The 18,627-nt window shown below is 47.5% G+C and overlaps 2 protein-coding genes across 4 annotated transcripts in view; one reads left to right on the top strand and one right to left on the bottom strand.

Moving 5' to 3' along the window:
• Window positions 1-345: 345 nt before the first annotated feature.
• On the top strand, window positions 346-7,933 carry LOC118503898 (transmembrane protease serine 9-like). The gene is made up of 10 exons (XM_036037681.1): window positions 346-718; window positions 805-852; window positions 2,344-2,551; window positions 2,618-2,785; window positions 2,853-2,947; window positions 3,010-3,164; window positions 5,010-5,419; window positions 5,634-6,438; window positions 6,507-6,843; window positions 7,398-7,933. Exons 1-10 carry the CDS (start codon window positions 664-666, stop codon window positions 7,751-7,753), a joined length of 2,637 nt encoding a protein of 878 aa, XP_035893574.1. The 5' UTR covers window positions 346-663; the 3' UTR covers window positions 7,754-7,933.
• The window catches only part of LOC118503896 (transmembrane channel-like protein 7), a 27,381-nt gene continuing 16,675 nt past the window's right edge, over window positions 7,922-18,627 (bottom strand). For all 3 annotated transcript variants that reach the window (XM_036037675.1, XM_036037676.1, XM_036037677.1), the window contains exons 5-6: window positions 12,775-12,875; window positions 7,922-12,691 (exon numbers count right to left, since the gene is read on the bottom strand). In XM_036037675.1, coding sequence (XP_035893568.1) covers window positions 9,905-12,691; window positions 12,775-12,875 — 2,888 coding nt within the window. In that variant the 3' untranslated portion in view covers window positions 7,922-9,904. The remainder of the gene's footprint in view (window positions 12,692-12,774; window positions 12,876-18,627) is intronic.

Here is an 18,627-nt window from a genome sequence, read left to right as displayed (position 1 = left end):
ACAAATTCTGTTTTGATCCCCTCTCATTTCTCTTTCTTCTTTCCCTCTCAGTTTTCTCTCGATTCTCTCTAGATTTTCTTTCCATTTTCTGTCATTCTTCTCTGAATTCTCTCTCAATTTTCCCTCGATTCTGTCTTATTTCTCTCTCGATGCTCTCTCGTTTCTGTCTCATTTCTTTCGCATTTCCTTCTCGATTCTAACTCATTCCTCACTCATCACACTCTCGATTCTCGCTTATTATTCTCTTGACTCTCTCTCTCTCTCTCTCTCTCTCTCTCTCCTTTTTCTCGATCTTTTAAATGGAAGATCACGTGGCCGCTTCGTGCCGCGTTCAACATCCTGTAAAGCAAATGGGATTCCCCTGACTGATATAGGCAGGTCTCTGGACCGCGCCGCAGACCAGAAAACCGTTGTTTTGAGACCCTGTTTTTGTTAATCACGGATGAAACTATCTTTGGAACGTGTGTAAACTTCAGCCTAAAATAAAAAATTCTGTTCGGATAAAATTTAAAACCGGTTTTTTTTAATGTTCGGCAACTTTTTCAAATGCGTTAATTATGCAGCAGGTTTGAGCAGGTTTGGAGCGTGTTATAGCGTGAACCGTATTTGAAACATCGACCAGAAAATTTTCAACATTCATCGTGCAGTAACGTGTTAGTAAAGATGGTAGAAGCATTGGTCCTAGTGTTTGTCATATTTTTTACTGCAGCTGGGCACTGTTAGTACAGACATTGCTTAAAGTAAAATAGTTTAGGAGAAAATTCAACATTCTAGCTAACAAATTTCATCCACTCGTCGTTACAGGCATCGATAATTCTTGGATGCTGCCATACGAACGCACATCGATAAATGGTAAATACTAGTTGTGAGTGAACTATCTACAAAATGGAAATAATTTTATAGAAGAAGTTTAAGCATCTTACGGGGTCACTTTAGTAGCATACGCGGGTTCGAAGAGTGGTTCAGCATGGGCAAAAAGCGTGTATTGTGTATCAACAGATAATTCGTATTAGCCGATAAGAAATGGTTGTGAATTACATTTATTAACATTTATAAGCTTACGGCACTTCTAGAGCAAAGAAAATTCATCGAGCGGACAGCTTGTTGGCAAGGCAAATGGTACTTTTTCTTCCTAACAAAGCAATTCCGGAAGTGCTGTTGTTGCTCACGATCAGTGAACAGTGTATCGTCTCGTCTCGGCTTTGTTTTGCGTCGAGATGTGTGGTATGAAGTGTCTCCGAGAAGTGTTCTGGCCTGGTCGCGCTACCAAAAGCAAGCGCTGGAAGAACTAAGCATGCGGTTGGGTATTCCACTGATTCCCACCCAGCCATGCCCACTTTATTAACGTTTACCTCGGCGTCCGCTCAGCGATCGAGGATTTCTGGGCCAATTTGTGACCAAAACATGAATCGTTGAATCGATAAAAAGGGCGTCCTTGGAACCGGGCGCAAAAAAAAAATGCCGCCTACGGCCAACGTCTCTGCCAAACTGTCGTCAAGCGGCTCATCAGGAAGTAGGATGATTTTTTTTTATAAGATGATCAACTGTTTAACATTGCCATCGAAAAAAACCTGCCACGCGTGTATGAAGCTGGGACTGTGTAGAACATTGATAATTCCGCCTCTGAGACGTAGACTGACGTCCAAGGCTGACGAAACTCTCTTAGTACGCGAATCGAGAGAAAGGATGCGCAGAAGGATTTTTGGCCCAGAACGCGTGAAAACGGGCCGTTATAACGGGCGGGCTCGACGAGCTGTCGACGGTGATCTTACCGTGCTCGTTCGTGTACGCCTAACAAGGCTCCGGCGGCCTGATCATGTCACGGGAAAGGCACCGAACGACCAAGCTCGTTAAATCCATTTAGGCCATCCACATGTTGTGAAGTGTTGCCGTTCCTTGAAAGATTGTCGGCCTGCCATTTCCGGCCTTTCTGTGACTTGCTTTTACTCGTAGCGAAGTAGTCAGCAGCCTGGCGTACGGGAAGGCGCAGTCCTGGATGGGATTTGCACTCCGGTCCTGCCCGTGTGAAGATCGGTCCGAAATTTTGCTTTGCAGCCCTTTTTTTTGGGGGCTGTGGGGCGGTCCGGTGGCCAAGGCGATAACGGCGCCGGTCTTCACACGGGCAGGACCGGGGTTCAAATCCCATCCAGACCGCCTCCTCGTACGGATGGCTGACTACTTTGCTATGGGTGAAGACCAAGTCACAGAAAGCCAGAAATGGTGGCAGGCCGAAACCTCTCGAGGTTGTGTAGTGCCTAGGAAGAAGCCTTTTTTTATAAATTTCATTACAACTATTTTTCATCAAACCAATTTTGATATACTGTTTTTCCCACACGTTCCCAGATTGCGAGGTACGATTTGTTAGAAACGTTACGAGCACAAGATTTCTGCATGCGGGCTATAATGCTGCTGGAACAGTGTTGGGGGAATTCGCACACATTGCCGCCATCGGATGGACCCAGCAAGATGGCACAGTCGAATGGTTGTGCGGAGGATCGTTGATTGCGGATAGTTTCATTCTTACCGCAGCACACTGTGCCGCCGATTGGAAGTATGCCGGTGCAGCTGTGTGATGACCTCGGCTTAGAGCAATAAATAAATGTTCCCTTTTTCGAAGGCTAACGGCGCCGGATGTAGCACGCATGGGCGATATCAATATCTACAGCGACCAGGACGATGAATATGCGCAGCAGCTCACCATCGTGCAGGTCATTCGACATCCAAAGCATCGTTTCGGTGTACGCTACTACGACATTGCCTTGATGAAGCTGGAGACAAACGTATGGTACGGTACAAGTTCAGGGCAAACGCACCACTGAACCATTTAAAGCTTTTCGTTCTGTGCAATTTAGGAGAACTTCCTACGTTGCTCCGATTTGTTTATGGCTGCAGGATGAAATACCTTCAACTCGCTTACTAGCGGCCGGCTGGGGCCAAACAGATACATGTACGTATGCCCGAATTCCTCCCCGCCGTTCCCTCCGTTAATTTCGGCCGTTTCCTTCACAGACGGCGAAACGTCTCAAAATCTGCTGCAAGTTGAACTGTCCCTCGTAAACAACTCTGAATGTGCCAAGCATCATCCGGCCGGTGGCATTGCGTTACGCAGCGGAATAGAGGATCATCAGATCTGCGCAGTAGATCCCGTGATGGATCTTTGTCCGGTAAGACCAGATTTTCACGTACATTAGTACATCTTCCCCTCTCTTTAGCTGAAGCCTGGTTTGCTACTATTCCCCCTAGCTAGCTTTCAAACTTATCCGTTTTCTTCAGTCAGTGGTGCTTCATAGTAGTGATGGGCAAAATGATGGTTTGGTCGGTATCGATTCCGGAGCGTTCCGAATTTTTGCGGTATTGATTCCGAACAGTAGCTCCGGACCATATTTTGGGCCCCCAGATCCCTGAAGTACGGGGGAACAACCCCGAAGTATGGGCCCCCGCCGGACCATACTTCGGGGTTGTTCACTTGCTATGCGTTGCCATGGTAGTTTTCGGTTGAAGAGAGAGAGAGAGAGAGGAGCATGAAGCACTCTAAACAACACGGGTAGATGAACCGAGACGATTTTGACGTAAAATTTTGCCAATTTCCCTCCTTTTACCCATTTTTTTTTTCGCTGATCGCATCATGTAGCCTGACTTGAACAAACCCTTTCGTGACGTCTTGTTCAAGCTGTTTGTTGCATTTTGCACTATGGGCACAATTTCGAAAATGGAAAATCATTTTTGTAAAACGGCAATATTCATTCAGCTAAAAATCGTTGGTTTCAATTTTTGAACCCTTTTTTTTAATTCAATAATAAAAGTAATAAGTAGGAATAAACAAACAACAATTCAATTCCGGAGCTGGAATCGGATCCGGAACCGATTCCGGTGGCGGAATCGGAATCAGATAATTCCGATTCCGGGCGCCCATCACTAATTCACAATCTAAGAAAACTAAGCAGATGCATGGCACTCAGAGCATTCGAAGGGATAGATATCGATAGGAATTAGAGATCTACCTACAAGCTGAGATTGTGAGCCTTGGGATCGTCAAGAATTAAGACGCTTAACAAAAATAAAAAAAAAACAGCACAAGTAAGCCTCGTTTTCGACTACCAATAGTTCCCGTACTAAATGGTTAAACCTAACCCTAGACATCATTCAATGGGGACATCATTCATCAAGGACTCTGAAGGCCACTTAAGGAGTGATGGAATATAAAAATCATCCAGATCATCTGTACCCCACATATAGTTACAATGAGCTCGCGAGAGACAGGAAAGACCCAGTGAAAAAGAGAGGTGCGTTCTGGTGGGTGCTTCCCCCCCCCCTTGTTTTGGTCAATTGATATGCTTTTTCTTGAAAACCGCATTGAGAAATGCCAAGAAAGCTAATTACTCTCTCTCTCTCTCTCTCTCTCTTCTTTCTTGGCCTAACGATCTCTTATAGGTCATTATTGCCTGCCATTTTTGGCTAACTAGACTTAGTGTGATACCGCATAATAGTATGGCGGAACGGCCCCGGATGGGATTTAAGCCCGGGTCCTACCCGTGTGAAGACCGGCGCCGATGTCGCACCTACCACCGTACCGCCCCGAAGCAAGCTAATTAACTAACAACAAATATAGAATATCTCAGGCAAGACACTATCACCATTTTCTAACTACCATTACGTTGTGCACATATCAAAAACTTTCGAGCATTGACCACCTACCGAGTATATTAATCCAGGCATATCGTACGTATGGACAACTACGATGTTGTATCGTTTTAAAATATATAAATTTATTACAATCACACTTAATTGCTACGACACAATAAAACACGCACGTCCGACCCCTGTCGCGGTCCGTCCTAGAGAGACCCCCTAGCACTCAACCTAACACGCATCCTAGCCTCATCCTAACACGCATCACTAGGAGACCGATGAGTGTCTCTCACGAGCGGCACTCACCACTTCGGTCTCAGGGGTAGGCAGTCTATCGTATGCAACATACGACAATTCATTTTTTTCCATTAATTCATCAGGGTGATTCTGGCGGACCGCTACTTGTGAAGCTTAATTCCTTTTTTGGCGTTTATGCACCGTTCCTCGTGGGTGTAACATCGTTCGGTAAAGCGTGCGGACTAGCCATACCCGGCGTTTTCGTGAAGGTTTCCAAGTTTAGAAAATGGATATTTCAGCAGCTTGAGCTCAACGGGGAAAGGATATCACCACAGCTGTCTGATCCGGTAGTGTGTGCCTCGCATTACGCTGAACGTTCTGGGAAGAAATCGTATGGAAATACCCAACCACTATTCATAATCAGCGTAGAGTTCAATGATGCATACACTGTATCGTTAGAATGGTCGGGAACAGCCGCACCGATACGATGCTCAGGCACGCTTATCGAGCCCAACGTTGTGCTGACGTTGGCGCAGTGTACGTCGCATCAGGGGTAAGTGAACACAGTAGGGCAGGAGTTTCGACAGACAGTGTGAAAGTTAGAGCCATTGCTGGACATACCTTCTCTGTATATGACTTCACCACCTAAAGCCCACCCATCATGACTTTAACTTGTTCCCTTCATGTCCAAACCTCCGTAAAACATGTTTCGTATGTAAGCAGGTGTATAGCGTAGTAATATCGGGACACAAAATTTTGCTTTCCAGTGCCCAACCGAGTCGTGTGGTGTTTGCCGATTCTACCGCGATGAAAATTCGCGACGTCATTGTACACCCAAACTTCACGGAGCATGCACCGTACCACAATAACATAGCGGTGCTAAGGCTCGAATCATATGCCTCGGCAGTGCCGGCCTGCGGATGGTATGAGGACTCTTTTCCCGTAAATAACATTAAGATCCAAGGGTACAATTATAATAGTCAATCGATTCTCGTATCATCCACCATTACACCCCAAACTGACTGCAATGCGGTGCGGAAATATTCTTCACCGTTTCCTCAAGGCATTCAAGATGAGCACATATGTTTTAAAAATCCGCACTTTCTAATACCGCACGTTTGCGATTTAAAGTTAGGTGCTTCAATTCAACCTAAACCCACATCCAACTTTGTGTGGGGATTAAATATGCTCGGACGCGACTGTGGGTACGGAGTGCCGGCCGTCGGTGTTCGGCTGAGTGCACATAAAGCGTGGCTAGAGTCGGTGTTGCTACCGCGATCGTCGCCGAGAAACGAAGGTTTGGTGTACATTGATTCTGATTTAGATGTGCAGGACGAATGCAAGTATGCAGATGGAACAAAAGGAACGTGCACTCCGCAGCAAAATTGTCCCGCTATCCACGCACGACTGCAGAGTAAGGAACAGCTTCTGTTCTGTGGAAATACGGCTGTAGTTTGCTGTCCCGAGAGAGCAACCAACCTGGAGACTAAGGTGATAGAGGACGAGTTCAATGAATGTGAAGCGCGTTACAGACACCTCCGCACAGAGCGACAGACAAATACATCACACATGGTAAGCATTTGCTAGTAGCTCAGGATCGATCTCAAGTTGCTCAGACTTGATGCTGGTAATTGTTGCAGGCGGAGATAGGATGGCAGGAAGCGGAGAGTGTTACGTACGACTGCTACGGATACTTGATCAGCACACGCGGCATTGTATCGTCCGCCTCATGTCTACTGGGAAAAGCCAAGCTGCCCAATATCGTGCGATTGGGAGGACTGGGAACCCGCGGCAGTTCGGAAATATTTCGTGTCGAGGAATTCATATTCCATCCAAAGTACAACAGAACCACTCAACAGCATAATATCGCGATAGTGAAGCTGGAATCAGCCGTGGAACCGTCGGAACATGTTTTCCCCGGCTGTCTGTGGCAGAATGTCACCCATTCGCCAGTTCTGCAGCAGGTGTATGATTACGGTATGTGCACACAAAATGAGTATAAGACTAACTTTGAGATCTATGGCCGTTGGTCGTAACATTCAATCGGATGGCAGAGGATGATATTATCGTGTGAGGTTTGGAGGATAGTTTTGTGTCTTTGGTTTCCGGTAGCCAATAGTCGTGATCACGCTACAATTAAAACATTGGTTAGGCCGATAAGATACAATATGTTCTACTACGAAAATACAAAGTGAAAACGTGGCCCGCTTGTCCCGAGGACCGTTAGAAACAGAATCCTTGTTGCACGCCAGGCTCCCGCTCATTGCCCCTGGCAACGTTACCCAGGCCTTCCGCTCTCACAAACACATCAACACGCTGGCAGGATTGTCAGCGGTGAGTGACTGCAGTAGTCCAGGGAACGGCAGACCGGGTCACAACAGCTAGCTAGACATTAGTTACACGGCAGCCATGGTTAATGTCCCAGCCCCAGGCCAAAGACCCGACTGATTTATTTACAAAACCCCTTCCGAAGTTGGTAAAATGACTAAATAATCAATTCTCTTTTCTGTTTTTCTTTGCTTTCGAAAAAGATTCCAACCAATATTATTCTATTCATCCAATGTACCAAAGTGACTGCGAGTCCGTGACCGGTGATCTAAATCTTCAGGAACCCGAAGCAACCTGCATGAATCCGGGGTGGATAAAATACTACCACAACTCCATCCTGGACATGGGATACAGCTTGAAAAAAGATGGCTCGGATGACATGAAATCTGTTTGCTTTCAAAGTGGAAATCCCATAATTTGGAGAAATTTCACACAGAGCGAAGCGTACACCGAATACTTGGTCCATACGTACAACTATGGTGAATGCAATGAGACGTCTGTGCGTATCGTTGAGCGCGTGGCCATGTACATCGATTGGTTTAAGCAAGCACTTCTGTAAGCATTGAGCTGGGTGAGACTATCAGGTTGTAACGATTCTACTAACAAATGAATGGTGAATGGTGAAATGGTGAATAAATGAAAAATGAACTAATGAAATGAATTTCTACTAATCGTACGCATAAATGTATGTATTGTGCAACGGAAAATAAACTTCACACCAGCACGGTTTCGCGTTAAATGAATATTTTATTTCTTTTACCTAAAGCTCCGGTACGGTACTCCCGCACTGAAAGCCTGTTTTATGGGTCCTCCGTCCTGCTGCAACCGCGTTGCCAGTGCTACGAGCGCACCCGATGCTACAAAATCAACCGGCCTTGCTGTCTTGATCTTTTGTTCCTAGTGAGATCTTAGTTTAATCCATCGACATAAGCTTATTGTAGGTTACGTATATTATACTAGCGATATTTATGAAGTATGCCGATTTATACATGATCAGAGTTTTTTTTGTTTTGTTTGTAATATCAATAGTTTTTCCTTGGATGGGTAAAATGTGGATGTACACAGTAAGGAAAAAAAAAACCCCGTTGATTGAGTACTGCGAAACACCAAAGGATGATGTATAACCATGATTTCGATGGCAATGCATTTGCAACGGTGCACCATTGCCGTGTGCTTTTGTGGAGGTATCAAACCGGATGCATGCTGCATTTCGGTTCTGTTCTTCTTCTTCCTTGGCACTATACAACCTCGCGGGAGGTCTCGGCCTGCCGGTTTCTGGCTTTCTGTGACTTAATTTTACCCGTAGAAAAGTAGTCAGCCTTACGTACGGGGAGGGAGGCGGTCTGGTTGGGATTTGAACCCCGGTCCTGCCGTGTGAAGACCGGCGCCGCTATCGCCTCGGACACCGGACCGCCCCAAAGCGGTACTGTTCACTCTCTGTATATTGTTCGTGGTTGTAGTAAATCATTCCAAAAAGGCTAATCTATCGTATATTGAGCATTGTTGTAATATGTTACCAACACTAGCAGATGCTGGAAGAATCGTCCAAATTGTGTGTGTGTGCGTAGCAATTGAGGTTGATAAAGCACCTGTGCGTGTGTTTGAGCATCCCCGTTGATTGCTTGTCTCCGTTGGCGTACGTTCTAACTAAGGTTTTTTTTTTTTTTTAAATAGGCAGTCTCGTTATCGGCATCCACGTTCACCCACACTCGAGTAGATGCACCGTTTCCGTGCTAGCAAGTAGATATTTTCTGTGCGATCTTTTTCCTAGTGTATGTATGATTTTTGGTTAGTTAAACAAAGTCTTTTCATGTGCCACAGTATCCGCTACCTTGTTCGCTTTTTAAAAAATCCAATTTTCCTGGTTGATTGACGCATCACTTGACGCAAAAAGGAGGGGAGCACCGGAGGATGCTGCCGTGAATGGTGGTTTGGTCGTCATCCTCCGTTCCCCTCACAATTATTTGCACACCGAAAAAAATATCTGACTATTACCAGTGCCAGCAGTTAGAAGCATGATACACGTTGTGTGTGTGTGTGTATCAATCACAATAAAGTGTCGATCGATGAGTTTACTTAAAACTATTCACAAACACGCATAGATAATTACGCTCTAACGTAGAGGTATGTACAAAGGGTACGACAAATAAGGAAATGACTGCCTATCAGGAGCGACTTCTTTACAAATTCACTTTAAAAGTGAAATCTATCCCATATCCCCCTAGCTGTTCGTAGATCATCGCACTAGGCGGGAATTTGATCGTGTGCGCATTGCATGTTCTGCAGCTCTGTTTAGTATTACAAACTCGAACGATACTGTCGAACGATACTCGGCGACAGCCGTATCGAGGAGTGTCTTAAAACGTAATCATAATGAAATAATAATCTACTATCTTGTAAGGGAGAAGCATGTGATCCGTGACTTGCACCACTGAATGGCCTCTAATGGCTAATGCTTCCTTTTGCTCGACACCCGGTTTTTCGGTGCGCTTAAAGCTAAAATAATAAATAATAATAATTTCCCTTCTAATTACGTCTAAAATCATAAGCAAAAACCTAACAGTTGGAATATAATATCACGATCGGGGCCGCGTGTCTCAAACACGTCTCGAGACGCTGTCCTCGGCAGGACAAAACAATCAAAGGAACAAACGTTGTAATGTGTGTGTGTGTGTGTTAATCTCATGGTAAACGCATGCCTAGGCCATCCTCAGTTTGCACCCGTACTACTATTGCCGGCGGACGCAGCACCACCGCCAGCCGGTATTGGAGGCGGTGGCAGATCCTTGGGTCGATCGCGACTGCTTGGCTTCGAGTCGCGATCGGCCCGGGGCGGTAGGGCAGGCGTCACTTCCGACGCTTGCGATTGACTGTTGGTGCGGGGTGGTGGCACGATCGGTGGCTGCTGATAAGATGACGGTGGCGGTATCACATTGTTAGCCGAGTTGCCCGAACCGGAGTGTGGCTGGTACTGTTGTTGCATTTGGTGCTGCTGCTGCTGCTCGGCGGCTTGGCGCATCATGCGCTTCTGATACTCCTGCTGCTGCTTGATGAACAGGCTGAGCCGGCTCAGCAGAAATTGTTTGTCGTGGCCCTCGAGCACCAGCTGCTGCTTCAACACCTGCACCATGTGCCGATTGGCCGTCGAGACAGCGTAGTAGTAGTAGATGAAGAACGTCAGCACCACGAAACACGGTATGGCAAAGCTGGCCGTGCCGAAGAAGAAAATCACATTCTGGAAGAACTGGGGCATCTTCATGAACGCCGCTATGGCCCGATCCCACACGGACGGCAGGCCACGGAAGGGGCCACACGACCGGGATGGCACAATTTCCGCCAGCGCGTACACTACCGGCACCAGCGCGAGCGTGAACGAGATCAGCAGTGTGGACATGAACAGTGACTTCGAACGGGACGCCCGGTACAGTATCGCCGACGGGTTCGAGTTCACCAAGCAGGCGAACTTTTTAATGTAAAACATCAGAAACGTCAGCAGCGCTGCGATCGAGGGTAGAAACGGTGTGTAGAACGTGCCGAGCCAGCAAAGCGTTTGCGAGTAGATCACATCCAGCACGTGCTTGGACAGCTCGAACTCCTGCTCGCCGATGAACTTTGCCAACCGTGAGCTCGAATGTCGCGCAAACATTGCGCGCGGAAAGTTGACAAAGAACGTCACGAGAAAATGGGTAGCAAAGTCGACGATGAACAGCTTGTAGAATTGCTGGCCGACGAACGTTTCCCAGCACTGGGGTGCACCGTTCTGTTCGTCGTAGCATTGCTGCTGCGGTGGTAGCTGCTGCTGCTGCTGTGTTTGCGACTCCGCTACGGGTTGCTGTTCCAGCAGCACCGTACTGAGCACGGACATCGTAGTCGCGGTCAGATTAGCAACGAAGGACGCATTCAGCTCGGACATCTGATACGCTAGCGTGGTGGCGGCACTGATCGAGGGCATAGTAGTCGTTGTGGTTGCCATCGTCGTCGTCGTCGTACTCGTCGATGGTGCCAGCGTACTCGTGGAGGTATGCTCCATACCATGCTCGGAGGACGCATTGATCAGCAGCTTCTGCGTCACGTTCATAGGCGTTATGAGAAAGTAGAAGCGACTAAGCAGCACCGCCAGCGACGAAAGCCGTAGAAACACCGTCCGGAAGAGGCTGATCTTGATCACGAACAGGGGTGAATATTTTTCGTACTGCACCAAATAGTTGAACAGCTGCGGTACCACCAGATTCATGCAGACGATCGCCAAGTACGGCAGGAACTCGTAAAACAGTACGCGCAGCTTTTCCTCCAGCGTAAGCCGGTTCAGCGTCGGATCGGTGGAATTGAATGCGCCTCCCATGCCACCTGCATCATCGTTCATCGACGACAGCAGCGGTGTGATGGTGCTGGCGAACGTAATGGCACCGCGCTGCGACGCCGAAGAGAACACCGACCAGGACGAGGGCCAGCTCATGTACAGCGTCCGGTTGCCGATGCTCTCGCCGAAGCTTACCGGATGCGAGGGCGTAAAGTTTGGCTCTAGCTCGGCCAGCGATACGTTAAACAGCACGTAGATCGTGATTGCGGCGAGCAGCAGAATGACGAACACAACCAAATTGATCAGCATGCGGATGGCGATCAGCTTGACCATAAACTCCCTCGACCGGTTATTGCGCTCGTGCTCGAAGCGTTTCTGATAGAGCAGCGACTTGATCTCGTTGTGCAGTGCCCGATGCTTAATGTCGGCCGATTTTTGGTTGTGGATACAAAAGTCCCACCCACCGAACACGAGATTGCAGTACTGGTAGAACAAGCCTTCACCCTCGGCGATGCGATCCTTAAACTGCCGCACCACGGCACGCATGATCGCGACCAGCGTTATCACGTAGTAGATCGCTATTATGATGACGTACACTAGCGGCAAATCATAGTACAGAATCGTTTGCCGCTCCTCGTCCATCTCCTCCCCTCTGTCCGCTAACGTACTGGCATCCAGCCCGCTTCTCGATGCGTTGTGGGCCGCTACTACACGCAGCGAACGTGCCCTCTGATACGCCCGATCCTCCATTGGGCTGTAGCCGTAGATTTGGTTCGTGTACATGCCGTAGAACAGTAGCGTTCCCTCCATGAAACCCGTCCCCTGTATGAGATCCAGAACGGAGAACTGGGCCGTGCGTGTGACGTTCTCGTAACTCTCCGAGCAGCACTGGACGGACGTTGGATCCGTCACGAGATCGCACGGCAGGTCGCTCGGTTCGCGCAGCACCAAATGCGGCAGCACTACGAACGCGAAGATGAGCAGAAACAGCAGCAGGTTGAGAAAGACAAGCCACCGCAGGAAGAGAAAGTACGCGACGACGCCGGTGCCGAAGTTACCCTCGATCGTTTTAAGCGACATACGCCACAGCTCGAGCTTGGTCTGATATTCGCCCCACTTGGCGCGAAAGCTTTGCCACGCTTTCCGCCGACGCCATTTGATCTGCTCGAATCCCTGCAGCCGGAGCTTGGTGGCGTTCTAAAAGAAACAATCGCAAACAGCGGACAATAATTGGCAGCGTGATACGACAGCCGGCGCCAATGCCGGTGGACGATCGTTACCTGTAGTTGAGCCTTCATCTCTCGCTTCTGTGCCATCGGAACGGGCATCGATTTGATCTCTCGGATCTCCTCCCATGTTCGTTCCTCGTTGATGAGGTTTTCTGTGTTGGATAGAAACGGGGGAAAACAGTATTAATGCGACTGCTGCACCATCGATAGCCTTGACGGTGCGGGATGGAAGATGGATCGCCGACACTACACTCCAGCATTCACCAAACGGTCACGGGTCATTGCTGATCGTTTGCACTAGTGACAGCCGCGTGCATTGTTTCATGTACCTTCACAAGCACATGTAAGCACAGCAACGGCAGCACGGCAGCAGACAATGGGTTTGTTCCAAGCGTCTAGGTTAATGTCAGTGTCGCAATGCTAAAGCACTGTCCATCACGAGTTGCACGTTGCACTCATGTTCTAGACCATCAGCCATCTAATGGAGATCAATCAACCGTTTGAGAGCGGTTATCGTTTGCTCTAGCTACAGATCTAAGCGAAATGTCATTTGATTCCTTGAACTACTAGGAGTCTGCCATACTTCCAGACTTGTAGAATTCTCGAGGAAAAGATGGAGAGAGGTTTTGAATTCGGCATAGCAACGGTAATATGGACTGCTTACAATTGAAACCCATAGAATGCATTCTAAACTTATTCAACAAAAAATGAAATGTAAAGCATCCGCCATAGCACTTGACTGAATAGCTGACATTAACTTAAGATTTGACAGGCGAATCTCTCCAGAAGTTATAGCTGTGAGAAGGAAGCAATACAAGAGCATCCGAGCAAAAAACGAGTAAAACGAGTTCTGACGAGATATCCATAAAAAGAAATCTTCGTCTAATTCGTCTCGGCTGCAATGATGACTCATTTTCATCTGATCTTGGAGCGACTTCAAACAAAGCAAAATCTAGCGCATAAAACAATGGCGTGGCGCTTAAACCTGTTTTACAAATTATAGTATAACAATTAAAACATAACAAATAATTCCGAATGGTTTGCTCAATATCCACATCCGAAAAAAAAGCTCCTAATAAAATATCAACCTGTTGCGTACGCAGATGGATGTCGCACGACATGGCTCTCCGGGTTGCTCGCGTCGCGCGACAACATGCGGAGGTGTGCGTGTCAGGTGCGTAAGAGAGGTCAACGCGGGTCACAGCGAACAGCTGACGTGTCCTGCGTCGCTCGGAGACAGTGTGTCGATAGCGAGCAACGGGTTAACAGCCAAAGTCGGGCAAGCGGGTTTTAACGTGTAATAAATGTTCGTTTAAGTTTTAAAGTGTATTTCATGTTGTGTCGTATCAGTGTTCAAGCCGTTTATCCGAAACGCACCCAAGGACATAACAACTGGCGACGAGGAAACGGAACGTCCAAACCCAGCAACACGCATCAATTCGAGTCACCATCGCATTTCATCGAAGCGAAGCGACGCCGCGTCCCAAGCAGAATCCGCCATTGAGAACGCCAAACCGAAATGGAACCGAACCATATGGATTTCACCGTAGAAGAAGATCCCAGGCGTCTTTCTAATCCAAGGCAAGCACCGCCAAGTGTAGCAAATAATTACAACGGTGCTCCTATTTTTCAGCCAGTTAATGCCGCCCCCGACTCGAACGACAACGCTGCGCTATTACATATGATGCAGCTGATGCAGCAACAGATGGCCCAGCAACAGGAGCTAGTGATGCAGCTCATGAGGCGAAATGCACCACCGAGCCACAATGCCGAAGCACCGGCGGAATCAACTCAAAACTTCATAGCAAGGTCAGTAACAGAATATGTGTACGAACCAGATGAGCACAAAACGTTCGCCGCTTGGTATGCTAGATACGAGGAGCTTTTTGTTAAAGATGCAGCGCACGTTGACGACGCAGCGAAAGTCAGAATGCTTTTGCGGAAGTTGGGCACAGCAGAGCATGAGCGGTATTCGAATTTTGTGCTCCCGCAGCATCCTCGCGATTTTTCTTTCAAAGACACAGTGAGTAAACTAAAGACGCTTTTTGGCCCAAAAGAGACGGTTCTGAGCAAGCGATACAAATGTTTAAGGATTGAAAAAGCTCGTACGGAAGATATAATGGCTTACGCGTGTCGAGTGAATCGTGCTTGTGAAGATTTTGAGCTGAAGGCGTTGTCGGAGAACCAGCTAAAAGCATTAGTTTTCGTGTGTGGTCTTAAAAGTGAGCGTGACATTGAATTTCGTACCAGGCTGCTAAACAGAATCGAGAAAAACAGCGAAATCACATTGGAACAGTTGGCGTCGGAATGCCAGATGATTATTAACGTGCACGCCGACAGCACAATGATAGCAGATGAGAACAAAAGAGTAGCAGCGTTAACAAAATGGCCGTCAAAACGAAATATGCCGCCGAAAGAGCATGGCGCACCACGCTTTCAAAATGGCTCAGGTCCATCTGGTGATAAGCCCAAAAACCCATGCTGGCTTTGCGGTACGCAGCATTGGGTACGCGAGTGTGCATATAAAACTCACAAATGCAGGCAATGCGGCAGAATAGGACATAAGGATGGTTTTTGCCGTAACAGAGGGTACCAGCAAAAGAATAATTACAGAAGATCAGCCGTAAAAGTGGTTCGAGTGAATGCATGCGTTGTGACAAGTAGAAGGAAATACGTCACAGTTTCAGTGAACGGAAAGCCAGTGCGTTTACAGTTGGATACAGCATCAGACATCACCGTCATAGGCCAGCATACGTGGCAGCAGCTAGGAAAGCCACCGCTCAGGCATCCAACAGTGAAAGCGCTTACAGCATCAGGCTCACAGTTCCAACTGATAGGAGAATTTTCTGCACCTCTCGTGATCCGGAACGTGAAACGAATGGCGACTGTTCGTGTGGCAATGGTGGATGTGCAGCTGTTGGGGACAGATGTGATTGATCTTTTTGAGCTAGAGTCTGTTCCAATGAGCGTTTTCTGTAACAACGTAGTCACAACAGCAGCAAGAGCGTCGTCATCGGTTTTTGAAAGAATGTATCCGGAAGTTTTTGGCGAATCGGGGTTGTGTACGAAAGCACAGGTGCCGTTACGGTTAAAGGAAGGAGTTCGGCCCGTATTCCGCCCGAAGAGACCAGTAGCCTATGCGATGAGAGAGATAGTAGAAAAGGAACTGGATAGGCTGGAAGCAAATGGAGTAATTACGCCGGTTAACTATGCTGACTGGGCAGCGCCCGTTGTGATCGTAAGAAAAGCAAATGGAAAGATTCGAATATGCGGAGATTATTCTACTGGATTAAATCAGGCTTTGCAACCGCATGAATACCCACTACCCATCCCGGAAGATATTTTTACCAAGTTGGCACATAGCAAGATTTTTACAACGATTGACCTCACGGATGCTTTTACTCAGGTGCAGGTAGAAGAAAAGTTTAGGCCATTGCTTACCATAAACACTCATCGAGGCCTTTATCAGTACAATCGACTCCCGCCTGGAATTAAAATAGCACCTGCAGTATTCCAGCAACTGATTGATACCATGTTAGCGGGCATGAGCAAAGTATGTGGCTATATGGATGATTTAATCATCGGTGGTCTGACACAAGAAGAGCACGACGCAAATGTTAGAGAGGTTTTAAGTCGCATTAGAGAGTACGGATTCACGATACGAGCAGACAAATGCATTTTTGGCATGAAGCAGATCCGGTATCTTGGGCACATTATTGATGGAAACGGCATACGCCCAGACCCAAAGAAGATCGAGGCAATTGTTAACATGTCACCACCTGTAAACACGTCAGAAGTACGTTCATTTGTAGGAGCTATCAACTACTACAGCAAGTTTGTGCCGAGAATGAGAGATCTCAGATACCCATTGGATAGCCTCCTCAAGCACGGCGAGCATTTTCGTTGGACGAAACAATGTGCAGAAAGTTTTCAAAAATTCAAGGAGATACTCTCATCAGACCTTTTGCTCACCCATTATGACCCGAAAGCAGACATCATCGTCTCAGCTGATGCATCATCAGTGGGTTTAGGAGCCACAATAAGCCACAAATTCCGCGACGGTACAGTAAAAGTGGTTCAGCACGCATCAAGAGCGCTCACCGAGACAGAGATGAACTACAGCCAGATAGACCGCGAAGGTCTTGCAATCATTTTCGCGGTAACAAAATTTCATAAAATGTTGTATGGCCGGCATTTTAAGTTGCAGACTGATCATCGACCACTCTTGCAGATTTTTGGATCGAAAAAGGGTATACCCATTTATACTGCAAACAGATTACAACGTTTTGCCCTTATTCTGCAACTTTATGATTTTGATATCGAATACATCCGCACCGATAATTTTGGAAATGCTGATCTACTGTCTAGGCTCATCAGAACGCGATCTCAGCCGGAAGAAGAATACGTCGTAGCGACCATTGAGTTGGAAAAGGATGTACGATCGGTCGCTGTAAATTCATTAAGCTCGCTTCCGCTAAACTTCCAGGACGTCGTATCACACACCCAAGCAGACAGCGTATTGCGTAGTGTTTATCGCTACATTCAACGAGGGTGGCCGCAGCTTTCAGTTCTGGGACAGGAGTTGGCTCGTTACTACCACAGGAGAGAGTCGTTGTCAACGGTAGACGGAAGTATTTTGTTTGGAGAAAGACTAGTCATACCGAGAAGGCTGCGGGAGAGATGTTTGGAGCAGTTCCATCGCGGGCATCCAGGTGTGCAACGGATGAAGGCACTTGCCCGCAGTTACGTGTATTGGCCGTCCATGGATCAGGAGATAGCTGAATGCGTTGGTGCCTGTTCAGCATGCGCAGCAGCAGCCAAGTCGCCGCCACATGAGAACCCAGTGCCATGGGTCAAGTCAACTTTGCCGTGGGAGAGAGTACACATCGACTATGCGGGTCCTATCGACGGGGACTATTTCCTAATAGTAGTCGACGCTTGTACTAAATGGCCGGAGATCATAAGAACAACAAGTATCACGACGTCGACAACGGTTGCTATCCTGCGTGGTCTATTCGCTAGATTCGGAATGCCGACCACCTTGGTCACGGATAACGGAACTCAATTCACCAGCGAAGCATTCCAAGAGTTCTGCAAGGCGAACGGGGTGGATCACAAAAGGACAGCTGCTTTTCATCCTCAGTCAAATGGGCAGGCTGAGCGATTTGTCGACACATTTAAAAGAGCTCTGGTGAGAATAAAGCAGGGAGGAACCACATTGCAGGAAGCCATAGACATATTTCTCCTTACATACAGGACGACTCCAAACGCGCAGCTAGAAGACAGGAAAACACCGGCAGAAAAGATGTTCGGAAGAGTCCTGCGAACAAGCTTCGAACTGCTGCGCCCTCCGACGAAGATGCCTCAACAGTCTGCTGAACGCGCAAGAAGTTTTGAACCGAACGACATGGTGTACGCAAAGGTGTATAGGCGTAATACGTGGATCTGGGTTCCGGCAGTTGTTGTTAAAAGATGTGGGAGTGTAATGTATCTAGTCAAAAGCGATAACCAACGAGTTTTTAGAAGCCATGTTAATCAGTTGCGTCGAAGGGTTATCGCTCGTGATCGTGGGTTGGTGGACAGCGATCATCGCTTACCATTGGATGTCCTGCTGGATTCCTGGAGTTTATCGTCATCGTCATCACCATCTGTGTCATCGTCTTCGTCATCGTCATCACCATCTGTGTCATCGTCTTCGTCATCGTCATCATCGTCTACGTCATTGTCATCGTCTTCGTCATCACCGTCATCATTGTCATCGTCTTCGTTATCACAATCATCGTTTTCGACATCACCATCATCGTCTGCGTCATCGTCTTCGTCATCGCCATCATCATCATCGTCTTCGTCTTCGTCATCACCATCATCATCTGCGACTTGGATATCGGCTAACTCATCGTCATC

The sequence above is a fragment of the Anopheles stephensi genome, chromosome 2 (assembly GCF_013141755.1).
Source record: "Anopheles stephensi strain Indian chromosome 2, UCI_ANSTEP_V1.0, whole genome shotgun sequence".
NCBI lineage: Eukaryota > Metazoa > Arthropoda > Insecta > Diptera > Culicidae > Anopheles > Anopheles stephensi.
Note: the sequence above shows the minus strand (reverse complement) of the source record. Positions and strands in the feature narration are given on the sequence as shown.